Source organism: Cetorhinus maximus, chromosome 1, assembly GCF_964194155.1.
Source record: "Cetorhinus maximus chromosome 1, sCetMax3.hap1.1, whole genome shotgun sequence".
Taxonomy (NCBI): Eukaryota; Metazoa; Chordata; class Chondrichthyes; order Lamniformes; family Cetorhinidae; genus Cetorhinus; species Cetorhinus maximus.
The window spans coordinates 76,967,804-76,994,759 of NC_135879.1; the positions used below are offsets into that span (position 1 = coordinate 76,967,804).

The 26,956-nt window shown below is 46.5% G+C and overlaps 1 protein-coding gene across 5 annotated transcripts in view; it reads left to right on the forward strand.

The window, feature by feature from the left end:
* egf (epidermal growth factor) overlaps window positions 1–26,956 on the forward strand; it is a 201,632-nt gene that overhangs the window by 157,272 nt on the left and 17,404 nt on the right. For 3 of the 5 annotated variants that reach the window (XM_078542686.1, XM_078542712.1, XM_078542694.1), the window contains 2 exons: window positions 632–796; window positions 10,428–10,533. In XM_078542686.1, coding sequence (XP_078398812.1) covers window positions 632–796; window positions 10,428–10,533 — 271 coding nt within the window. The remainder of the gene's footprint in view (window positions 1–631; window positions 797–10,427; window positions 10,534–26,956) is intronic. The other 2 variants (XM_078542704.1, XM_078542719.1) reach the window with 1 other exon arrangement.

Sequence of the window (26,956 nt, forward strand, 5' to 3'; positions counted from 1 at the left end):
TCTGTACCCATCCATGCTGGTATAATGCCCCTGCAAGTTCTACAATAGGCCTCATCTGTATCAAACCACCAGGCCGTCACATCAATTAGTGACCTTGTTGCAGCTCGCTGATAGGGGTGATGCAGGCTGGCTGTGTTAACACTGGAGGGGACAGGTCAATTGGAAGGTTGCAAGCATGGGATAGCAGCACCTACAGTAGTGTTGTGGAGCAGGGATGGTCACTCCTGCTCCTCCAGGCTCCACGTTCAGGTAATGAACTAAAACATATCTGCCCTTTGGGCTCCTTTAAGGGCTGCTGGCGAGGCTGTTGTAGATCCAAAAAGACAACTTGGTTTTCGTCCAACTTGGCATCAGTGTCCTTAAACAAACATTATGACCCTGTGTAGCATAATCAAGAGGCCTAACTCCTTCTTCAAATTAGGCATGCCAGCCATTTTGCATACTTGCAGGGAGATCAGGAAGAGGATTCGACTGTTCAGAATTGGTCCCTCTAACGCTGAGCTTGTGGCAGAAGTCAAACGTGAGACAAATTAATTTCCACCGCATTAGTCATACATGAACTATATTTTTTACCATGGGGAACAGATATTCAGTATTCTCTATCATAAATAGTTTTCTGTCATTTCAATAGCTGTCTCAAAGGCTACATGGGAGAACGGTGTGAGTACAGCGATTTACAGTGGTGGGAACTACATCGTGTTGAGGAAGAGAAGAGACGTAATGTGGTTATAGCTGTATGCATAATAGTGTTAATCTGCCTGCTGTCAGTGGGAGCTTGCGTTACATACTGCTACAGGTGAGTCTAACTGGACAATGTACAATAATGCACCGCAACTGTTTTATAAAAAAGAGATATGTTACAGTGAACTGTGTTTAAACTGGGATTCAAAATACATCAAAGAGTTAGTTCTGGTCATGTCCACCCCTGCAATGGAGCAGACAAAGGTGGAATTACTGCCTGCAGGCTCACTACCCGCTCACTTATCGCACGCCTTTAAAAACCCTACATGACAGGAATGGGGGCAGGAATCCTGGAATCGGGTCCGACCCGCTATTTTTAAATCCCATCCAACTCCGTTCCGACATGGACGGAGACAAGAAAATCCTGTCCCTGGCGTGGAATGCCTACACTGCTGGGAGTTCACACAGAGGTGGGAATGGAATGTTTTGGCACTGCAATAAAAGAATGCGGCAGACATTTAAAAAGATGTGGCCACAGGTGCATGGGAGTTGCTTTTTACAGCTGCTAATAGTCAGCAGAGAACTAAAATGGAAGGTAGCTAAAGGGAAGGAAAATAACTCAGAGGCAAAACCATTTTGCTTGGGATAAATCTCCAAGTGCAAAAAGATGTGTTTGGCGAACAGAGAATATGTAGGCAGGAAACAGGGTGTGAGCTAATGATGTATTCATTCTGTACAGGAGCCCCTTTGAAAGATGGCTGCATAAAGTAGATCTAAAAATGATTTGCCTTGGTTGACACTCCAGAGCATCTTTCATAGAGGAGTGCAATAGAACATGCCTGGCAGGAGGTGGTACCTAGGATCAATCTGAATCATTGCCCACTGAACATGGAAACAGTTGCAGGAACGATGACAAGCCTTATCATCAGTGTCCTTAAACAAACATTATGACCCTGTGTAGCATAATCAAGAGGCCTAACGCCGGCTTCAAATCAGGCACGCTGGCCATTTTGCATACTTGCAGGGAGATCAGGAAGAAGATTCAACTGTCCAGAATTGGTGCCTCTAACGCTGAGTTTGTGGCAGAAGTCAAACGTGAGACAAACTAATTTCCGCTGCATTAATCGTACATGAACTATATTTTTTACCATGGGGTGCAGATATTCCGTATTCTCTATCATAAATAGTTTTCTGTCATTTCAATAGCTGTCTCAAAGGCTACGTGGGAGAATAATGTGAGTACAGCAACTTACAGTGGTGGAGGCTACATAGAAAGCTGCATAGAATCATACAAACATAGAATGGATCCAGCACAGAAGGAAGCAATTTGCCCAATATGTCCATGCCTGCTCTCTGCAAGAGCAACTCAGCTGGTCCCACATCTCTGCCCTTTCCTTTGGTTCTGTAGCTAAGTTTCCTTTTGAAATCCATGGTTGAGTCTGCCTCCAATACACTCTCAGGCAGTGCATTCCAGATCCTAATCACTCATTACATTTAAAAAGGTTTTCCTCATGTTGTCGTTAGTTCTTTTGCCAATTACCTTGTAGCAGTGTCTTCTAGTTCTCTAGTCTTCCGTTAACGGGAACAATCTCTTTCTGACTGCTGTGTTTAGACCCCTCATGATTTTGAACACCTCTATCATATCTCTAAATTCCTCTGCTCCTGCACTCCCTTTAGAATTGTACTCTTTGGGTGGAATTTTCCGTCCCCCCTGTGGCAGGTTTAATGGCAGGCAGGGGGGAGCCAAAAAATCGGGTTCCCACTGGCGTAAAATGACAGTGGGAATGTGCACTCCTTCCCATCATGGCGGGTTGCCATTCCTGCCAGAGGCCAGTGTGAAACTGCTTTGCATCTCGTTCATGGGACGCAGATAAGGGCCCGACCGCAATTTTCTCCCCTGCCCAATCATCCGCGCCGCCAGTGGGATTTCACGCCGGTTTAGAACACATCTGGATCAACATGGTGTGCACATGTCGGTACTTACCTGAAGAAGACCTGAAGCCTGCGGAGAACGGGATGCAGGTCTCCAGCAACCGTGGACCCTGGAACACCACGTCCAGCAGTGGGTGAGTGGAGCATCAGCCACGTGGATCTTCTCTGTGCAGCAGCTTCCAGGAGGTGGATCTTCAAGTTAAAGGTGGACGGCTGCAGGAGGTACTGTTGGGCAGCGATAGTCTGTGCTGGGGGGTGCGGGGATTAGATGGGGAGGAGAGGAGTTAAGAGGTGGGGCGAATGTAGAGGTCTAGAGGGGGGTGTAGTCATTGGGGGTGGTGGGGGTGAGAGAGAGATTCTGTGAGGTCATGGAATGGATGAGGTGGTATGGGGTGAGAGGGTGGGAAGGGCCGTGCTGGAGTGCGGGTGGGGACGGTGTGGGGGGTGGTGGTATGTTGTGCAGGTGGAACAGGCATAGGGGGAAGAGGGGAAAAGGGTTCAGAGGGAGGGGTCTGTGGCATCAACTGATGAGTCCTGGGGGGGCATACTCAGGGAATTGGTAATAGGAAGGGATGATGAGGGTTAAAGGGGGCAGTGGGAGCTGGTAGGGTTCAGAGATGACAGTTGAAGGGGCGCTGAGGGTTTTTGGAGGGAATACGGAAGGAGAAATGGATTCTGGGGGTTGGCAAGATGAGGGGGCAGATCTACAGTGATGGGGGTGGACTGCACAGGATGGACGGTGATGGGGCGGGTTGAAGGGTGACTGTGGGAAGGTCAAATGTTACAACTGAGGGTCAGTGGTTATGGGGGGAGGGTGTGGGCCAAGGGGGTGAGGTAAAGATATTTGACTGCACTTCAAAGGTCATAACAACCCTGGCCGCTCCAAGGCACATCCACCCAAGCTGGAATGTCCCTTGTAAGATTGGGAGGGGAGTGGGGAGAGTGATGGGGGGGCAAGCACAGGCTTAAGGACTACAAAGCAAATCAACCACATCAGACCTGATTAAAGTGCAAGTGGGCTATATTTGCAACATGTTATAAGATTAACAATCATAGTGCACCCGTGTAACCACATGTCAAATCAAAACTTCTTAATCTATCATTCCCAACCATTTCTTCTCGGTGTTCCCCCGACATGCTCAGCAGGCCCGGAGGCAGCCTGCTGACCACTTTGCCCGGTTGTCTTGGATGACCTCGGTGACCGTCCTCTGGAGACCCGAGGCCTGTAGGGCCCCAGCTTACTTTGGTTATCCTGCTGCGGGGCAGCTGCTCCCTCTGCAGTCACAGAGGACGGAGCTGAAGGGGTCACAGGTAAGGGGGATTCCAAAGAGCTGGACACCCTTAGAGAGTCCCGATTGGAGGTCCCAAGGGTGCCCAATAGCCGCTCCTCCTTCCTCTGGGTCCCGAAGGGCCCCTGCCTGACACATTGAGGGGAAGGGGCACCTGGAGGGAGGTCGAGGTGCCCGCCCCCCATCTTGCGTAGCCACTGCCAAAGCTCACCCATGGCTAGAGCGATGGAGTGCAGGTCTGCACGCATTCTCAGCAGAAACTGGGTGTTCGGATGGATCAGGCCCTCCACGGCGAGTGCCACCTCCCCATGGAGGCTTCGATGTGTGCACATGGCGGCATCACTTCATCGGCCAGCAGGTGGTTGGACTCCTCCGCCTCATGTGCCACTCTGTTGAGGGCCTCCACCACCTCTGTCTGATGATCCCCCTTCTCTTGCAGCTTCCCCAGAATCTCATGCAGGGCCGATTCCAGAGGCTCATCATCCGACTTGGACATCGCAGATGCCTGATCCTCAGCAGTCTTCCGAGTGCTGGTGAACTTGGCTGACCCTGCCTCCTCCTGCTGTGGACATGTGTCCGTATGGTGACCACCAGAATGTGAGACCCTTCCTGAACCACATGTAGTACTGAGGTGTGAGTCTCTGCGCCAGTGGGGGTGCAGGTGACTGCTGTGATGCCTCTACAGGTGCACTTTTTTCTCCTCCCCAATGTCCTCGGTCCTGTGTGGGCTGGTGTGACTGCTGGACAGGGCTTTGTCCTCTTGCCTTGCCCTCTTCCTGCCAATCTGTAATTGTGAGAGGAGAGAGCGAGCGACAGCATGAGCTGCTTCCAACATGGAGGAATGCGTGACCCTTAGGTTTCTGAGTGATATGCATGGATCCTTACTGGATGGATGCCGCCTGCTGAACTCTCCATCTCCGCAGGCTCGGTCATGTTCCTCCCCTGCCAGCTGGGCTGCCCACTCCTCAGAGTTGGTCAGGTTCTTGAGGTCAGGCTGGCCCCTTCCCATCTTCTTCCCCTCTCTCCTATTGTGTCTCAGCTTTTCCTGCACAAAGAGAGAAGGGTTTGGGAGCTATTGGGTTTCATGTCTCTTTCTCATGCTTCCGGTCTTACAAATAACCCACTGGATTGTGTGCCATGTGATTACTGCTCTGCAGGTTGTCCACAAGGGTTCTGGGGCAGCGCCCTCCAGAGCGGTGAAAACATGGAGATAGAAGGATAAGGCTCCCAGAGGCATGTCAATTAACAGTGCTTGCTGGTGCCCTCAACGCCTAAACCACTTACTCAACTCTCAGATAGTATCTAAGCTCTCTCTGTGGAAGGGTCAGGGACCCATGGTGGCCTCTCCACCTGCAGAGTAGATGGACTGCAGCGGGGCCATGAGGCATCACCTTATCACGTTGTCACTGAGGCCCATGTCCTGTCTGCTATTCAGTGAGGTGAGTGTGAACAATTGAGAGCTCATTTACCCTGGCGGAGCGGATGTGGTCATTCATCCGTTTCCGGCACTGCAGGGCAATCCTCTGGTGGAGGCCCTGGGCATTGAACTCCTTGGAGACTTCCTCCCATACTGGGTTGGTCTGACAGATCGGCCTCCTTCTTCCATCCTCTGGGTAGGGGACACTCAGCTTGGCGTCCTCTGCATTGAGCAGCACTTCAAGGGATGTGTCATCGAATTTGGAGGTCGGGGGTTCCTGGGATTGACAGGCCATCTACTCCTTCAACAGTGGGTAAGTTGATGTCCAAGCACCTTTTAAATATGGCGCCCAGATATAGCGGCACCGTCCAGCCCACCCTGCTGCAAAATGTGGGAAACCCCCAACTGTATAATTAATTACATTGGCATCGCACGATATGGCGTGAATTCCCACTGGCCTCCATGGTGGGAAACACTCCCGATTCCCACCCCAACTATGGGACTTAGACCCAGAATGGAAAATTCCACCCTTTATTTTATATTGCCTCTCCTTATTCTTCCTACCAAAATGTATCACTTCAAACCTCCTTGCACATTTCATCTGCCATGTATTTGTCCATTCCTTCAGGCTGTCTCTGTCCTCTTGAAGCCTATCACTATCCTCCTCACAGTTCACAATGTTTCCAGGTTTTGTGTCATCTGCAAATTCTGAAATTGTGCCCTGTACACCCAAGGCTGGGCCATTAGAACATATCAAGAAAGGCAGAGGTCCTCATAGCGACTGATGGGGAACCTGACTGTACACCTTCCTCCAGCCTGGAAAACAATTCTCTGTTTCTTATCACTCAGCCAACTTTGTGTCCATGCTGTTGCTGTCCCTATTATCCCATTGACTTAAATTTTGCTCTCAAGCCTATTAAGTTACATTTTATCAAATGCCTTTTCGAAGTGCTTATACACCACATCAATCATATAACCCCCATCAACCCTCCATGCGGACTAATCAAAGAATTCAATCAATTTAGTTAAACATTGGCCTTGAACAAGCTTTCCTCGATTAATTCACACGTGCCCACTTGACTGTTTTATTGTCTCGGGTTATTGTTTCTAAAAGCTTCCCCACCACCCACCAGGTTAAACTGATTGCCCTGTGGTTGCTGAGTTTATCCTTACATCTGATTTTTACTAGTGTGTAACATTTGCAATCCTCCAGTTTTCTGGCACCTACCCTGTAACTAAAGAACATAAGAACATAACATAGATAGGGGCAGGAGTAGACCATATGGCTAAGTCCTACTCAGACCCCCTCCCACAACTCTTTTTTCAGCAGATCAATGACTATATCGGTGCCACTTCGTGTTCTTGTCTGGAAAAAGTTATCAATTTTGCTTCCAATTTCCACCCTTCTATTAGCTTCACATGGTCCATCTCCATCACTTCCCTTCCCTTCCTTGACCTCTCTGTCTCCATTTTTGGTGATATAGACTGTCCACTAATATTCATTACAAGCCCACCGACTGCCACATCTACCTCGACTACAGCTCCTCACACCCCGCTTCCTGTAAGGACTCCATCCCATTCTCTAAGTTCCTTCGCCTCCGTCGCATCTGTTCTGATGATGCCACTTTCCAAAATGGTGCTACTGACATGTCTTCCTTCTTCCTTAGCTGAGGTTTCTCCCCTGCTGTGGTTGACAGGGCCCTCAACCATGTCCGACCCATCTCCTGCATCTCTGCCCTGACCCCCTCCCTCTAGGACCATGATAGGATCCCCCTTGTCCTCATTTTTCACCCCACCAGCCTCCACATTCAAAGGATCATCTGCCAACTCCAGCATGATGCCACCAACAAACACACCTTCCTCTTACTCCACCCGTCAGCATTTCGTAGGGACCGTTCCTTCCATGACACCCTGGTCCACTCTTCCATCACCCCCAACACCTTATCCCCACCTTCCAATGCAATTGCAGAAGGTGCAACACCTGCCCCTTTACCTCCTCCCTCCTCACCGTCCAAGGACCCTAACACTTCTGTCAGGTGAAGCAGCACTTCACTTGCATCTCCTTTAATTTGGTCTACTGCATTTGCTGCTCCTCTACATCGGGGAGACCAAACGCAGACCGGCTTTGTGGAACACCTTCATTCTGTACACAAGCATGACTCAGACCTTCCTGTCGCTTGCCATTTCAACACACCACCCTGCTCTCATGCCCACATGTCCGTCCTTGGCCTGCTGCAATATTCCAGTGAAGCCCAACACAAACTGGAGGAACAGCAGCCCATCTTCCGATTAGGCACTTTACAGCCTTCCGGACTTAACTTTGAGTTCAACAACTTAGAGCATGAACTCTGTCCTCTATCTACACCCCTTTTTTAACCCCTTTTAAAAAATTTATTTTTATTTTTTATTTACTTATTTTCATTTTTATTCATCAATTCATTGTTTTTTGCCTTTTTTTATCCACCTTTTTTAGCCTTTTTTTATCCTTTTTCCCTAACCACCGCCCCCTCCCACCACTCTCCCCAAAAGGGCCATCTGTTATTTGTTCTATGTTGTTCTTTCACAGAGTGCTTACTCTTGTTCTGCTATTAACTCGTTCTACTTTTTTATCTTTGTGCCAGTATCAGCACTTTCTTCATCATACCATTGACACTCCCTTTGTCTTATATCCATGACATCTTTGTGAATCTCTCCTTAGCCCCCATCTATCGTTGACCTTCTATCCTGCTTTACCTCCTCCACCCCACCTTAAACAGTATAAATTCCATCACATTTCTACTTCTCTTTAGCACTGAAGAAGGGTCATATGGACTCAAAATATTAACTCTGTTTCTCTCTCCACAAATGCTGTCAAACCTGCTGAGTTTTTTCAGCATTTCCTGTTTCTATTTTGGATTATGTGACTCACTGAGCCTGCTCCGCCATTCAATATGATCACAGCTGATCTTGGACTTCAACTCCATTTTCCTGCCTTCTCTCCATATCCCTTGATTCCCTGAGAGACCAAAAATCTGGCTATCTCCGCCTTAAATATATTCAATGATGGCACACCCACAACATTCTCATGTAGAGAGTTCTAAAGATTCACAACCCTTTGAATGGAGCAATTTCTCCTCACCTCAGTCCTAAATGACTGGCCCCTTATCCTGAAACTTCATTTGTGCCACCTTGTTCCAGATTCCCCAGCCACGGGAAGTAAGGCTTCACTATCTCCCCTGTAAAGCCCCTTCATAATCTTGAATGTTTTAATGAAATTGCCTCTCATTTTTCTCAACCCCAGAGAATATAGACCCAATTTACTCAGCCCCTCATCTGAGGGACTATACTAGTGAACCTTTCCTGCACTGCGTCCAATGCAAAGATTGGAAGATTATGGTCAGTGCCTCCACAATTTTCACCTTTAATTCCCTCAGCATCCTCAAGTGCATCTCATCCTGATGACTTATCAACTTTAAGTACATCCAGCCTTTCTAATACTTACGCTTTGTCAATTTTTAGCCATCCAGTATCTCAATAACCTCTTCTTTCACTCCAGCTTTGATGACATCTTCTGCCTTGGTAAAGGCAGATGTGAAGTACTTATGAATGAGGACTTTGCATCTAGTTGCAATGGTACACAATATTGGTACTGAATAAATGGTTCAGCGTATTGCCTGTCCATCAGCTATATGTTTATAGATGCCCAAAGGAAGTGCCAGAGCAACTTGGGTAAGCAGACCGACCAACAGTACAGTGGAATTTTGGCTGACCATACGAACAAGGATCAGGAGTAGGCCATTTGGCCCCTCGAGGCTGCTCCGTCATTTAATAAGATCATAGCTGATCTGTTAGTAACCTCAAATCTGCATCCCGCCTACCCCTGATAGCCTATCACCCTCTTGCTTACCAAGAATCTATTCACTTCTGCCTTAAAAATATTCAAAGATTCTGCTTCCACCGCCTTTTCAGGAAGAGAGTTCCAAAGACTCACGACCCCCTGAGAGAAAAAAATTCACCTCACCTCTGTTTTAAATGGGTGACCCCTTATTTTTAAACAGTGACCCCTAGTTCTAGATTCTCCCACAAGAGGAAACATCCTCTCCACATCCACCCAGTCAAGGCCCCTCAGGATCTTAAATGTTTCAATCAAATTGCCTCTTACTCTTCTAAACTCCAATAGATACAAGCCTAGCTTGTCAAGCCTTTCCCCATAAGACAACCTGCCAATTCCAGATACCAGTCTGGTCAACCTTCTCTGAACTGCTTCCAACGCATTTACGTCCTCCCTTAAATAAGGTGACCAATACCGTACACAGTACTCCAAATGTGGTCTCACTAGTGCCCTGTACAACTGAAGCATAACCTCCCTACTTTTGTATTCAATTCCCCTCGCAATAAATGATAACATTCTATTAACTTTCCTCATTACTTGCTGAGTCCCTGTTGCCATTGTTCTTTAGCCAAGGTGGTCTCCTCAGAGGAAGTTATTAGCTTGTAATTTCTGGTTTATTCACTTGTATTAGGTGGCATTTTGTTCAGCAGGCAAACACTGGGGGCGGGGGGAGTGATATTGGGGGGGTGTGGGAGAGTGTATGGGGGTGGGGGTGGGGGGTTCCCTCATTTAAAGGCATTTAGTGCCTGACCAAGGAACCCAGCATCGGGAAGGGATGGTCCCGCTGAAAACCAACCCCTTGCCTTTGCTGTTGCCACCTCCCCACGACCCCTGACCCCCTCCTGCCTTCATTCACCTATGGCCTGAGATCCAGTGACACTATTAGGCCTTGTATGGTGTCATACTGGCAGCAGCCTCCCCAGTGGCACTGCTATTCAATACAGCTGCTGGCCTCTGATTGGCTGGCAGCTCTCGGCAGACGGGACTCCCGCCACCGGGGCCCTTGATCCCAGGGAATGCCTGCCACTGTCCAGTAAGGTGTGCAGGCCTTCCCTAAAAGAGGTGGCTTGTGGCTCTCGCCAGCTCTCCAGCTAGCAGGCGAGACCCCGCTTCACCTCCGTTAAATACTGCTGAGTATTTCTGCATCCCGAACCCTTTTAACATATTAAACACCTTGATCAGATTACTGTTAATCTTAATTGGAGCTTCCATAATATATATAGCTTTTATTTAATAGGCACCAGAAACATTTGAAGAAGAGCTGTTATTCAGAAGAAATGAGTGAAACAAGCAGCAGCACCATTGACAGTGTAACTGAGACATCGACAAATACTGAGCAGCAGGTAACTTGATCAGTTCATGAAGATTAAAATGAATGGATGAAAATTCATGAAAGTGCAGGTGTGAATTCCCAGTAAGTGATTTTGTTGAGCTGTACGCCTCCCGGGAGCATGATTTGTAAAATAATTTCTAATAAACATAAGAATGAGGAAAGACCGACCTAATATTTCAGGTCTCCTGATGAAAACCTATTTCGTTCCAAACGTCAGAACTATTGAAAGGAGCATGGCAATAGCATGGAAAATGTCCAATGAAATTGAATACCTTACAATTTCTCTGCAGAAATTGGTGTCATCGATGTGATATATTTTGTAGATGAAAAAGCTTGCAGATGTTTTAATTGCATGGCACAGGAGAAAAACGTGATGCTATCTGTACAGCCAAATTATTTTAATTGTCAATTTTGAACTTGGGCACTGCATTCTGATTTACTTGCATAATATAGTCAATGTTATAATTTTATATCCAACTTTATAAATATGATGAAATAGCGCATTGTTCTACTATGTGTAACTAGAAAACACAAAAGTTCAGTTGAAACTCAACAACATTAAGGTATTTACATACAAACTCGGCCTATTTGAATCATAACACTTAACACAGGGAGAATATGATGGAAAAGATAACACGTAGGCTGGGATTTTCCGTGCCTTCTGGCGTCGGGCGTGTTTGGTGGCGTGAGCGAACAATATGGCGTGATCAGTTTCACAATGGCGTGAAACAAGTTTGTGATTGTCGACTCAGCTCGCCACTGGCGGGCTGCATTTCCCACCATCAGACATCGGGAACCTCACTGTAATACATCAGCATATCATTATAAGGCCAGCCCGCCAGACTCATCCCTCCATGGCTGGATCGTCTGGCCACATCGGCGGGAAAACATGCCGACATGTTTCACAACAGCGCATAAGCGACATGCACCTGACGGGCTGCACTTCGCTTGGGACTTCAAGGTTTGTTTGTCTACCTGGCTTCGGTCAGCACTCGCAGTCAGCAGCGCCAGGCTTCACAGACAGCAACACATCACTTTTAGTGGGGCTCACAGATAGGTTTCTACCTACCAGATCAGACATACGTGGGTAACTTTTCAATGGCTGCAGGGCTAGGGCTTGCTTGGGGAAGGGGGAGAAGTGGCCTCAGGCAGGGCAAGAAGCTGCAGGATAAGGGCTGTACTGGGGAAGGAAGGTATCCCAGGATGTGTGTGGGGACACATGTTGATCTGCGCAAGTGGCCTCAAGATGGTGAGGGCTGAGGAGGCAGTCTCCAGAGGAGATGAGGCCAGTTGGACATGTGAGGGTGTGTGTGTGAGGATGGGTGGTGAATGCCCCTTGAGCTGGTAGTGAGATGCCAGTAAATGTGTGATGGGCTTGAGTGTGTGGGTTTAGAGTGATGAGATGGTTGCCATATCCTGGCTACATGGATGAGATCATTCATCCTCTATCTGCATTGGGTGGCTAACCTCTTCTGTGCAACATTGGCACTGATCACCACTGCCATCGCCTACCAAACTGTAGTACTAATGTAGCTGCCCCTCCTGCGGCCAGAGCGGGGGTAGAGGACATCACAGCGGGCCTCCACGGTGTCCGAGAGGCACTCGAAGGCTGCAGTCTTCTTGCCTTTCGGGGCCATGTCTTCTTTGCTGCTGTCTTGGGCTGGAAGCACTGAGCGCGACTACTTTAAATGTGGTGCCTGGCGTGATGAAACGGCGAGATGATGGTGTGGTAGGCGAATGAGGGCCCACCCACCATGGAAACGGCGTGAATACCTGCCATCGTGGCTGGTGGGTAAAACGTCGTTTTACCCGCCCGCTACCACACTTAGTGCAAATCTGGGATGATTCCATCCAGAGAAAACTGTGTAGGGGTGAAATATCAGTCTTTAAAGCAAAAACAGCATAAATGCAAAATGGATTTTTCAGCTTATATTCAGGACATTTTTGCTAAATTTAATGAAGACTGGAATTTCACCCATGTTACTATTTTTTCCAGTAATAAAAAACAGACAGCCAATAACCAGTAGAGGATATAGTCTGACAAGATGATTCTCAATATGTTAAAAATTACTTAATGTCTTAAAGCAGAAATTCCAATCAGCAAATTCTGTGTACAAATGCTCACACTATATTCTTTTGTGCACTATTTGATTTTAAGCCCTTTAAAATAAATGGAGTGACATCTGTATTAAAATAGTGTGTGCAGGTTGTTGTACAATTGAATGAAGATTTTGAAGCTTGAGGATCATTAGTTGTAATTTGTACCCTTTAATCTTCTAGATCTCAAATATATTAATGTTTTTCAAAAAGCATTAGCAAATATTAAACTAATGAACTTTGGTGGTTGTTCTTATCTGCTGATGGCTTCACTAAGGAGATGTCTTTAAATGATGACAACAATTGTAATTTCTTAAATTTTCAAATGCTGAGAGGCGTTGGTAATGTGGATGTATTTTATTTATCTAGCTTCAGTAATAATTACAGAATTGGTGAAAATTATCAGGCTTCAAATGAGAGGAGAAGAATATTTCTAACATGAAACTAGATATGTGAATAGATTCCAACCCAAGGAGTTAATATTGTGTCAACTATTTCTTTTAAAAAATATCTATTCAAAAGAGCATTTGATGATTACAAGGATAAGGAGAAAAGAACTTTCTGAGGCCCAGCTTTGATAACGAGCAACCTATTAGAAAACCGCAAATGCATTGTTGGCAGGTTTTCATCCATTGGTGTGGCTGGGGGCTTGGGATCAAGGCAAGTTCTGTTCAGAGATTTCACCTGCTGCTAAGACTAAGTCATGAATGGAGCTGTTCAAGGTTGTAAAGGTGGATTGATGGCAGAGTTTCTCCAGAGCTCCTTCCGCTTTGCTGCTGTAACCTCCCCGGTAGTTGTGGATGCCCCATTAATGTGCATAAATGGTGTTTCTGTCACCCTTCCAGCAAAGTACAGTGTCGGAGTGGATGCAGCTCTGAGAAAATTCCCAATCTGTGACAGGAAAAATTGAGCATGGTCTTTAGAGGGAATGGGCCTGATGAAATAAATTGGCATTTTTATCCCATATTTTCTTAAGCTCATATTGTCTCTAAAGAGAAGCAGATGCCTTCTACTCGCTACCTCGTTTCACAATATGGCTGAGATTAAGAGCTTCCTGTCTGGAGAAATCCCAGGTTCACATTTATGTTCTACCAGCTTATGGCTCCCCTCAGTTATACAAGTTAATGAAATTCTGCAAGAATACAATGAGGAATGCATTAGGTCATATGGCCCACGTAGCTTGTTGCATTTAGGAAATATACAGTTGTAGTTTCCCGTTTAGTATACATCGAAGGCCATTTTACTACTCCTCAGTGACTGCAGGAATTTATCAGCATCATATTTGAATGCTTCAACCAGAAACATTTAACAAACTTCTCCTTAATTTAACAATGCCAATTGTTAATCTGTTATTTTTCTAAACTATCTTGGGATTCTCTTGTCTTGAAATCATGGCCTGAATTTTGTGCTTGTTGGGCACACTTGATCGATGGGCTCGGATGTAGCTACGATTTCCGTGTCTGGCCACGATCGGACCCCGAGCGCAATTTCACGCTGACTGGCCAATTAACTGGCAGCCAGTGTGAAACACGCGCTGAGAGGGGCTCAGCGCTGCCAGGGAGGGCGGGAAGAGGGCGGGCGCTGTGAGAAGTGAGGGTGCAGGCGGACATTTCCAACGAGATCCCTGAAGGCTGTGGAGCTGCTTCAGGGAGCTGCAGTGTTATTCCAATGAGATTTGCACAAAAAAAAGTCACAAACTCTCTGTAATGCAAATTCAAGCAACTGACAGTAGAACTCATAACACCTCAACCCTGAAATACATTTTATTTTATTTCATTCTGAACATCTTATCCCACATTGGATCGAGGATGAAGCGAAAACGTGAAGGCCACCTGGCTGATTGGCCAGTTCACCAACCGTAAAAGCACACAGGCCATGTAATGTCTCTAGTAATTACATAATTCATATCTCTGGTTCATTTTATTAGTTCTGTAATGTATTAGTCATTACATGAGCCTGTCAATTACTTCATTATTTCAAAATCTTGGACTGTATTTAATCTATAAAATGGGTGACCAATATAACTGCATAATGGACAGTTTTCTTAATTGGCATTATGCTATAAAATAAAGTAATCTTGTTCCCATGTCAGTTGCTATGGGTGTGGTACAGATTACACAAATGTTTGATCCAGTTGCTTGGATCCTGATCTACTGATGATTTACCAAGAAAACAAACATTGGTGTATATTCTTATATTTTCATTTATTAAGTGGAAAACTAACCTTAGACTTCAATAATCTAAACAAGATGAAACTGGCAGATGTTGACCTAGCTCCTCTGTGGTCCAACATTTTCTTACCTTCATTTAAAGGGTTTCTAGATCTGCATAATCAACCATGTTAGGATATTACATTGTAAGTCACAACACATTAGCCAGAGATATTTCCTCTCAATACCTCTCACCCACAGAAAAGCGACCTCCTTTGGTTGTATCTTACATTTGGCAGAGACTTAACTTAATGGTAACACTGGCTGAGTTTTGCTATTTATGGACTGAATCTAGGGCAAGCTTCAGGGTTGAGACTGGCCAAATTTCTGAAAATACCCGGCAGCGGCGAGTCGCCAACCTTCATAATTAAGTGCCCGGCTTTGGGCTGACTGGGGCCACCACCATGGTCTCCCCAGCTGCAGACAGACCCTCCTACTGAGGGCCAAGCTTGGCAAGTGCTTGAAAGCAGCTTGACAGTGGTTGGCCTGGTGGGCCTGCAAGGTCTCCTGTTCTAACACCCCTCTACCGGAACCGCAGCCATCAGTGGATCACAGCTGCTGCCACCAGCCATCCTATGGAAGGGTTTCCCTTCTTCAGGAGTGACCTCACAGCTCTGGCCAGAGTCTTTTTTATATTGAAATCTAATGTCTTCAGAGGATGCCTCAAGATGGAGGCGACCTCATACAAACATACTAAGTGGAGCAGAAGTAGACCATTTGGCCCCTCGAGCCTGCTCCACCATTCAATAAGATCATGGTTAATCTGTTTGTGCTTCGAATTGCACATTTCCATCTACTCCCGATCACCTTTGAATCCCTAGCCTAACAAGAATCTCCTTAAAAATATTCAGTGACCCCGCCTTCTGAGGCAGAGAGTTCCAAAGTCGCACACCCCACTGAGAGAAAATGTTTCTCCTCATTTCTGTTCTAAATAGCCGACCCCCAATTTTAATACAGTGCCCCCTAGTTCTGGACTCACCCTCAAGGGGAAACATCCTTTCCATGTCCACCTTGTCAATACTGTTCAGGATCTTATATACTTCAATCAATTCACCCCTCACCCTTCTAAACTCCAGTGGAAACAAAAACAAAAATACCTGGAAAAACTCAGCAGGTCTGACAGCATCTGCAGAGAGGAATACAGTTGACGTTTCGAGTCTGTATGACTCTTCATCAGAACTAAGGAAATGGAGAAATGTGGAAACAGTGGAAACAAGTCCAGTCTGTCCAACCTATCCTTATAAGACAAGCTTCTCATTCCAGGTATCAATCTAGTAAACCTCCTCTGAACTGTCCCCAATGCATTTACATCCTCCTGCAGTGGGCCTGCAGCCTCAGGGACCTAGCTGCCCACCATATTTAATTAAATGGTGAACCCAGAGGCAGCCTCTTAACTGACTGCTTCTGGGGAAATCTCGCAGAGGTGCCCTAGCAGTCAGAGCAGGATCAGGACCCAGAAATGGTGCTAACTCATACTTATAGCCTAATGGCAGAAGATTCTCCCGAAAAGATTCACCGTATTTTATCTATAAAGCCAATAAAGAGAGGTCATCATTCTGTCGAGTGGGTGTGTGCAAAAGTGGCTCTTGGTTGTTGACGTCACCTCTTCATATCTGTCTGCACAATGTTCTGAAGTGAATAATTACAGGGCTCCGCAGAGCAGTGCTGTAAGTAAAGATAATTAAAGGTAAGAAATGCAAGTGACAATAATTCTTGCTGGACATGGAGGAGGTTTGTGCACAAGTGCCAATCAATAATTGTGTGTGTGCATTGGATTACCTTCCCCCCTTTATCATTATTCCATAATCAATAGAATTCTCATTTACAGAGGTAATTGGCTGTTACAGGCCCAGATTACATGCATTTCAGTCACTTATATCTCCAGCAGGAGCTGCAGTTTATCTACCTGCAAGTTCTGGCACAGAACATAGCAGCCTTTACTGTGGTTTGCTCTGCCAAGCATCAAGCCTTTATCACATTCTCTCTGCAATGTGACTGTGCTCTAATTAACTAGATACGTTGTAATCAATCCTCGCTGAAACAACCCTGTTATTACAAACCACTGATTAAAACCAACTTCTTTCCTTGTCCCAGCTGAAACTCCATTACAATCGGCAAACAAGCTCAAACCTCTAAGTTGATGCCCACACCTATCAGTGAACTGATCTGAAAAATGCCCATGAATTTGTAACAATGATATTTGACAATATTTTGTTTTCCAATATTAGACGTTGTAACTATAAAAGGGTGGCAGTAATATCCGTCTACGGCATCATGTGAATCAGCACTTTCTCTTCTTTTGTACTTTCATTCTTTATTCATTTGCCAATGTAATTTTGATAATGTCAAACATATTTTTTGTGCAATCCAGTAAAATAGAGTAGGAACATTTTTGCAGCACCATTGTGCCATGAATTAATATGCTGCAACCGACAATATGATATGATACATCCTTCAGTGGGAACTTTTGAAAAAGGCATTTCTCTGCACAAATTCTTTGTCCAAACACTGTACATTTTAAGTGCTAGTTTATAGAATCAATGAGGTAGATTTTTGCGAAGCACTTCAACTTATCCATTTTTGCATTAATAGATTTGCATTCAGTTAACCAAGTGTTGTGGCCTTTGTAGAAAAAAAGGTGCAGATTACTTTTCTCAGATATGAACAGATAGGAGATGATTCAATATGATTTAAGAAGATTTTACGTCTTTTCTTTCTGATGTCAGACAACACATCAAAAGAACTCCATTTTATTCCCACACACTCCTGAGTGAATGATACAAGTTTGTTGTTTAACTTAATATTTTTGATACACACAAGGTAACTTTGACTTCAATGGAAATAAAAATCAGGAGAGCTGTAAAAGGGGCTGCCGATTCACTATCAGCCATTTACACTATTGCACAATGTCAGAATTGTCCTCATTGACAGTTAGCATTAATACAAATGCCATCTTAGTGAAAACAAAATGATTTAATGCCGAAACCCTTGCAAACAAGCTTTTCAGCTTAATGAGGGATGGGCAATAAATGCTGGCCTAACCAGTGATGCCCACATCCTGTAAATGAATTTTTAAAAATTTGAATCAGTCACTATGTAAATAACAGGTCCATTTTCACCAACCTTGCGTTTGTACAATCTATAATTTCCTTAATTTCCCCTTACACTTCCAAACTTAAATGGGGAGATGGCAGCATTCTGGTCATGTCATTGGATTGGTATATCCAGAGACCCAGACTAATGCTGTGGGGACAGGAGTTCAAATCCCACCACAACAGCTGGTGGAATTTAAATTCAATTAATAAATCTAGAATCATGAACTATCATCGATTGTCATAAAAACCCATCTGGTTCACTAAAGTCCTTTAGGGAAGGAAATCAGCCATTCTCCAAACCCACACCAATGTGGTTGACTCTTAACTGTCCTCTGAAATGGCCAAGAAAGCCATTTAATTTCAAGGGCAATAGAGATGGGCAAGAAACACTAGCCTTTGACAGTGATGCCCACATCCCTTGAAAGAATAAGTTAAAAAAAAACCTACATGAACCCATCATCACTTTCATCAGACCTGACCATACACACAAGATATCTGAACTAAACTCCAAAAACTTGCCTGCAACTAGTCACCTGAACTTTCACTAGCTCTTTCCCAATCTGTTATGGATTCCTTAAATGTCTTCCTGCCTCACAAAGAGGAACACCACAGGAACAAATAATTTGACAAATTGAAAAGAAACTGATTACTCCTGTGCTGTAACATTTCTGTGATTCTGTGAAGCGCAACTAACTTTTTTAATGGAAGAAACAACTGGCCCATGATGCCAGGCGTTGGAACAAGGGCTCAATTTTCCTGCTTCATTTTGTTTTGATTTTGACCATGCCATCATAGAGAGTTGCCAGGTAGAAGTCTGGTGCTTCTATATAAGGAAAGGCAAAACCAGAGAAAGCTAACCCCTAGCTTTTCTTATACCTTTTTGTGACCAGCTAAGATCAGGACTAGTGAGGCAAGCAGGACACATTGGGATAGATCTTGACTGTGCAGTGCAACGGGTGATAGGGTGTCGCTAGCCAATTTTTACATCTCCTGATTTTTATTTCCATTGGCTTCAGACAATATTACCAATTGGATAATAATTGTGCAAACTCAAGCTGTACCCCATCGGCTCCTTGGCAGCAGTCTAACTCTTGATGTTCCCCATACCATGGGCAAAGTAAAATGGATTGAGAGCCAAATAAAAGCAACCCTATCAAATCCAAAATAAACATAGAAAATGCTGGAAATGCTCAGCAGGTCGGACAGCATCTGTGGAGAAAGAAACAGCGTTAACTTGTCAGGTGATATGGCCTTTCATCAGGTCATCAACCTGAAACAATGGGTGGAATTCTCCCATCCCACCCATGGCGGGTTTCGTGGTGGGTGGGAGTGGAGAATCCAGCGGAAGGCAAATAATCGGAAACCAGCCATCGTAAAATCAGCTCACAATTCTCGCGACCATGTTTCCATGGCAAGTCAGTTATCCCACCGATTAGTGGCATGAATCCATTTGCATTAATTAGCATGTCATGAATGCTCATTAAAATAGCTGCTTGCCAGAATCTTGCCATGCCTTCCAATCTTGCGTTACGCCAGTGAGGAATTACATTGGCATCAAACCCGTTTGAAAACGGGGGAGTGTGCACAAGTCGGACCTCAGTTTGCTCATAACTTCGAGGTGAGTGAACATATCTGCCATAGTGCTGCGCCGGTCTTGTTGCAATGAACACCGCTATGCTGAGGCTGTAGGGTTGGACAGCTCCTTCTCTTTGCTTTCATTGTCTTGAGGAACACCACTGTGCTGTGGTACTCATGCAGGCCTCCACTTTCAGAGACTGGCACTTCAACCGGTGGTGGGCTGTGAAGCAAGGGGTGGGGCTGACAAACACGAGGGGGGCAACTGGGAGGGAAGGCTGTGGAATGGCAGTGAGTGGGCAGGGTGAACACGATGGACGCAATGGAGAGGGAAGGCTGCAGAATGGCAGTGAGCGGCAAGGGCGAACACGAGAGGGGCAACAGGGAGAGAAGGCTGCAGAATGGCAGTGAGGGGGAAGGGCGAACACGAGAGGGTCAACGGGGAGGGAAGGCTGTGTAATGGTATTGAGGGGGAAGGGCAAACATGAAGGGGGCCTTTCTGGAGTCACCCTCTGACCTCTTGTTACCACTGGAGTGAGCAGGAGCCTGCTTAGAAGACCTCCTTGTGGTGAAATCCACTGAAAGCCAATGGCTTCATTAGCACTGTTAAAGAGCTACTCAGAACTCCGTGGCTACACATCACAGTCACTGGACCTCAAGATTAACACATAGGATGTAGAATTTGGGAATACAGGCATTAGTGAGGGAGACACAGCTGTATCATATATGGCATTCCATCAATGAAGGCCTGTCACATGTTCACCAGATTTGACACTCCCAACGGGCCAAAGGGCATCCACCCATTGACCATGAGCAACTGATTGGTCATTAATATGCCACATCAGAGATTGAAGCACAGAGCTGGGTTGTGTCAATCATCTCACTTAAACTTTAGCATCTCATGCAGGGCTCAAGACGTTACATATCTGCGATGCCATCTTGGTCACCTCGATGTGTGTGTTAGTGTCTCAGGGACAAGACAGCATCAGCCACCATGCAAGTAGGGCAGGAAAAACTATGGACCCTTATAGTTTCCAAACATGCCATCTTCTGAGCTTCACTTTCTTGCTCCTGGAATCGTTAATGTCTTCAATGTTTCCTTTCAGAGAGAAGGCAAAAGCACAAATGGATCCAGGGCTCAATGCTGCCTTTGTCAGGGTCCTAATGCAATGGAGGAGATGAAGGAGGGAGAGGAGACTCCGCACAGAGCTTCAGCAGGAGGGTCATGGTCAAGTGGAGCCAGAGCATGAACAGGAGGGTCAGAAGGAGAAACCCAGACAACAGGGGTGACTCGCCAGTCCTAGGGTTTATCGTCCAAAAGTCTCCTTTTGACAAATGAGTGAGAGGCAATGCCATGCATGTTTGCGCTTGTCCCAAGATCCGGTACATCACATATGCCACATTCTTCATGAAGATCTGATGCCACAAGGAGTTGGAGGGTATCTCCTGCCAGTGGCTTTGAAGGTGACCTGCTGCATTCAATTTCTTGGTCTCTAGCTCTTTCCAAGGATCAATGGGGGACCTGTGCAGCATCTCTCAGTCTGCAACACATCGATGCATAAAGGAGGTGACAGATGCTCTTTACAGGAAGGTCCATCATTATGTCAGGTTTGCTCTGGATGAAGATAGCCAGGCTGTGAGATTCACTGGCTTCACCGCCATCTCAGGCTTCCCTAGATTGCAGGGTGCAATCAACTGCACTCATGTGGCTATACGGGCTTCACAGTAGCAGCCCCTAATGTTTATAAACAGCAAAGGCTATCATTCCATCAATGTACAACTGGTGTGTGATCACCAGAGGCACATACTGCATGTTCATGCAAGGTACCCTGGGAGTTGCCATGACTCCTATGTCCTGAGCCACTCCCAGGTGTCTGAGATTTTCAAGGGGCCATTATGTCTGCAGGGATGGCTGCTTGGGGGAAAGGGTACCCACTGAAATGCTTGCTGATGACACCGGTGCGTTGCCCTGAGAGTTGTACTGAGGAGAGGTACAACGCTGCTCACAGCTCCACACGCTCGCTTATAGAGCAGACCATAGGGCTTCTGAAGATGCGTTTCTGATGCTTGGACCGCTCAGGTGGGTCACTCCAATACACTCCCGATAGGGTTTCCCACATCATCGCAGTGTGTTGTACCCTCCACAATCTGGCTACGCAAAGGGGTGACCCCCTGCCAGAGGATGCGCTGGAGGAGGATGAGAGCTCATCAGAGGGTGAAGATCTTAAGGACCAGGAACCTTGCGAAGCTACTGATGGTCAGTATGAGCACGACCATGCCGTGGAGAAAGGAAGACGTGGGAGATGTGCCCGTGATATGTTAATTGCTGACAGGTTCCAGGAAGAGTAAAGTCAAATGAGGGAATATGGACACAGCTCTCCTCCATTTTCTTTCAACTCAGGGGATGTCAGCCCACTTGCAGTGAGAACGAGTCCCGCATTCACACTTGCCTCATGAATCGCCAGGTTATGATATTTGCTTTGGTCCGGGGGGCCCTGTAAGTGAGCTCACTCTGGGAACTGAGAGCCCACTTAGGAATAAGAGCGATGCGAGGGAAAACTTGAAGCCTTCGCCGCTATCTAATGATGTAAACACTGCTGCGACTGAGATGTGGACATGCCTAGGGATCTCCCCCTCCCATGAATGTCTTTTCTTCTGCCACTACCACTGAGGAGACACACATGCCGCTAGATTATCAGTGCTGATGAGCTGCCCTCAATGGTGTTCCTTGAGGAAGAAGGTTTTAAAACGCTGACATCACACAGTTCAAATTGAGATTTAAACACAGCTCCCTGACATCACACAAGGGGTGAAGACACTAGTTCAACTGAGGTTGACATCACAGGAATGTGAATCTCACAGTGGGACACTATCATTGAGTGGGAGGATGGCCTAACCTCAACGTAAGAGGATTCCAATGTACAAAATCACAAAACCTTCAGTTGACAGGAATATTCACATAACCATCATATGTATTCACAAAAGTGCAATTTAGTTACATGTCTAGCACACCTGTGACTCAAAAGTGACATCAATTTTTCTTAACTTTCCTAACTCTAGTGCTACGCCTGGGTGCAGCCCCGACATCCACAGCAGAGGTGGAGACCGCCTGCTGACTGCTACATCCTGATGTCTGTGATGACCTTGGTGGACGTCCTCTGGTGACCTGAGGCCTGGAGGGCCCCAGCCTGTTAAGGGTCACCTGCTCAGGGGCAGAAGCGCCCTCAACGGCCTGAGCAGCTGGAGTGCTTGGGGTCACAGGAAGAGGGGGCTGTGAGTGGCCGCACACCCTTGGAGTGTCCTGAGAGGAGGCCCACGGGGTGTCCGGCTGATGCTCATTCTCCCTGTGGGTGCCTGAGCGCCCCGCCCTGACTCTAGCAGGAGATGGTGCACCTGGAGGGAGGTCATGTCGCCTACATCCTGATGGTGCCTGCCAGGGTGTGTGGCCATGGAGTGCAGGGCTGAGCGCAAATCCAGCAAGAGCTGCTGGACCAAGGTCTCCATGGTGGTCGCCAGCCTTTCCAAGGTGACCTTGAGGCGCGTGCATGTCGGAGCCACGACATCAGTGGGAGCACGGACGGACTTCTCCATCGTTCAGTCTAGTCTCTTGAGTGACTGTCGAATCCCTGCCTGATGTTATGCCGCCTGTCGTTGCAACTCCAGCATTGATTTGGCGGCTGCTTCAAGAGGCTCACCACGTGATTCAGACCAAACAGGTTGCTGGTTTCCAGCAGTCCTCCGAGTGTTGGAGACCTGGGCTATCCCTGCCTCTGACTGCTGCGGGGACGTGTCAGTGAGGTGTTCCCCAGAAAGTGAGCCTGAGCCTAATGTACATCTGTGCCCTGACGACGTGTGTGTCTCTGAGCTGGTGGAGGGTGTGTGTGAGCGCCGTGACGGTTCTTCCAGAGCTTCCTCCTCAGATGAGGTCTGGGGGCTCGTACTGGTGGTGCTCGACTGGCGTGGGGGCCGTCGATGTGCTTGTGCCTAGAAAACAGAAAAGAGAGTTTCAGTTAATGAGCATGAGTAAGATAAGACTGCAGCGGACTCACTGTAAATGTCAGGATTTGATGAAGTGATGGAGTTGTGATCTGTACGGGGTTGGTGGGAGAGGCTGATCTCCTCTTCCTCACAGGAGCGACCCCTGTCGTCCCCAGCCAGTTCGGCTGCAGCCTCTTCCAATTTACTGAGGGCGAGGATGTTGGATGCCCCTCCCTCGATCTGTACTCTCTCATGCCTGTTGTGCGCCAGCTTGGTCTGTATGAAGAATGTTGTGACACAGCAGTTGGTAAAGGCTGAGTTGTTTAAGTCCCAGAGGGAAACTTGAACAACTGTCATAACCTATATTTTCAATTGGTATGTTTGAAATGCAGCTCTGAATTCAGGAATAAGACCACCGAGCCTCCAAAGGTTTTTTATATAAAACTAAATTAAACATTTATTAATTTAACAACAAATTAAATGCATACACCTGTCTACAAATTACTACCATAATAACTTTTAAACAAATCCCCAAATTAATCACTCCCAGGTTGACACCCAGGCAACAGTAACCCATAGACTTTAAACAGACACCAGGCAAAGCACATTTGACCTTACGAATTCAAAATGAGGTTCCTTTCAATTTGTTTCCTTTGCAGTCACAGTTGTAGGCTTACAGGCTGGTTAGGTCTTAAATGCCTCTGCCTTACACACACAAACTCCTTTCTGTTTATACCCAGCTTCCCCTTTGAATGTAAATTTTTCATTGTATTACTAGGTTTTTAAAATTTTACCTCTCCTAACAATAATCCTTTCAACCAATTTTATTAGTAATATAAACACATTGCTTGATGTCACCCAGCTAGGTGCAAGATTTTATCCATTCTTTTGAATGGTTTATTCAACAAATGCAAATTTATACTTTACCTTCTCCTCCTTACGTTTATCTAATTAACACCTCTAATGACTATACATCAAAGCACCCAGACTAGCTGGCTTTAATCCAATTAAGACACACACAGACACACACATAGACACACACATAGCCACAGGCCCTACTACAATTCTAATTTAACAATAATTTCAAATATCATTAGAGACATTAATATCTCTTCATGACAAGGAGAAAAAAGGCATGTGATGAGAAGGGATGAGAAGAGGTTGGTTGAGATGCATGTTTCCTGTGTGTGGTGAGCCCTCCCCAGAAGGGCCAGAGGGTGGAATGTGAGCAGCATGATAGATGGGATGGTGGTGATGTGAAAGTCTCAGTGAGAGAATGAGTGTTGATATGTGTCCCCCGTTAATGGTTGCATGAGACCCCTGAGCCATTTGAGTGCATGATGCCATGATGAGAATTTGATATTGGAGGGTGTTGAAGGACGACTTACCCTGGTGGAGTGGATGAGATCATTCATCCTCTTCCTGCACTGGGTGGCACTTCAGGCCCGGGTGTCAGCCGGCTGACCTGTTCCGCTATGGTTTCCCAGGCCAGAGAGGTGAGGCTGCTATGCTTCCTGCAGCCACCTGTGGGGTAGAGCATGTGCCATTGTTCCTGCACCCCTCTGACCAAGGCCTGGAGGGCCTGGTGGGTGAAGTAGGGTGCAGACTTTGTCCTGAGTCTCTCTTTCTCTTATGGGTTGCAGACATCTCTGCTGAGCTGGAGAGATTCAGATTTTGTGTTGGACTGGCATTTAAATATGCGCCTGGACCTTCGAACCCACCAGCTGATGGCAGGAGGACAAATCAACTCCTGACCAGCCAGGCGATTTGGAGCGAAACGCGTTTCTGCATAATTAATAAGGCTCCAAGCGCAGAATTGGGCGTGAGTTGCTGCCATTACGGACAGTGGGCTGGGCGCTGCCGAAAGCGGCAGCCACCGCACGTCGCTTCATTTTGGGAGAATTCCGCCCATTAACTCTGTGTCTCTCTCCACAGACGCTGCCAGACTTGCTGAATATTTCCGGCATTTAATGTTTTTGTTTCAGATTTCCAGCATCTGCAGTATTTTGTTTCCATTCACTTCCAAAGTGTGTATTAGAAAAAAGTAATAACAGAAACATGGGATCTACTGCAAGTCTGTAATTTCGTTTTGTGGGCAGTTATAAACTTCTTGAGTTTGGCTCTCATCTTTAAGCCTTATCAACAGTATTACTTCACTAATCACTTCCAGGTACCCATTATTTTCTACATAATTTTTTGCTAGACGAAGGAGTCTTTGTTTGTCGGCCAACATATCGTGTTGAATAGCTCACATCTAAGACAAAAATCATTAGAGCACTATTCTTGTGGAGTATTTTAATCTGAATTTGTGTCATATAACTTTACTTGTGCGCAATGTATAAGCTCCACTTTTTTGATAAATTATCCTAATCAGTGAGCAGTCTCTGGCGTGTGCCAATCATACCCAGTTCCTTTATGAATTTCACTGCAGTTACTTGCCATGAGGCCCCTGATTCATAACCTTTAGTTTTGGAAGGTTGAACAGAAACTAAAGTTCCTATCAGACTCACTGGGTGGAGTTATCCGTGCCCACTGGTGTCGAGTGCATTCGGTGGCATGAGCGGGCAATATGGCGAGATGGCCAAAAATCAGTTTCACAACGTTGTGAAACCAGTTTGCAGTCGTCCGCTCAGCCCGTCGATGGTGGGCCGTGTTTCCTGGCTTCAGACGTTGGGAACCTTATTGTAATACATCACAATGTCATTATAAAGCCAGTCTGCCAGGCTCATCCCCCCACGTCTGCTTGCGTGTTTCACAACATCATATAAAAGGCATTCGCTTGACGGGCTGCACTTTGAGGGGAGCTCGGATGGTGAGTGCACAGTAACCTTGCGGAGCGCTCACGAGGGATGCCTTTTGGGTTTCAAGGTTGAGGCACATTGGAGGCGGGGGGACAAAGGCTGCCCTGCGGTTGAGCTGACTTTGGTGGGGAGAGGGGCAGGAGCAAAGACTGCCCTGTGGTTGAACGTAGCGCACAAGCTCGTGCGGGGTGTGGGGGGCGGATGAGGGAAGCGGCCATGCATTTGGGACACCTTGTACAAAGAGACCACTCTTCTGTCGCTGAGACAGTTCAGACGAAGCCGCATTGATATGAATGCAGTCGGTCCACTAGCTTATCTGTCCACTCAAGCAGAGGCATGAAAGTGCTACCAAGCGCTGCAGAGCTTTTCACCCCTCGGGCACAGGCTGCAAACTAATGAGCATTTTTGTAGACTGCAGAACAGTTGGACACGTTGTGTAATCTCCAAGTTAAAGCTGGTCATGGAGCAGTCACTGGTGGAGGCGCTCGCAGCCCCCTGCAATGCCATCATCCCAGTTTGGACCAATCTCCCCCATGATTCAAGTTAACAGGGCAGCCTTGCAGTGCGGGTTAGGAGAATGCCTAAGCACAGCATGCAGTCCAGTGGGTAAAGCTGCCACAAATCAGTCAGGTGGAGTGGAACGGAGGAAAGTGGGGTTTCGGGCAGCCATGCAGCAC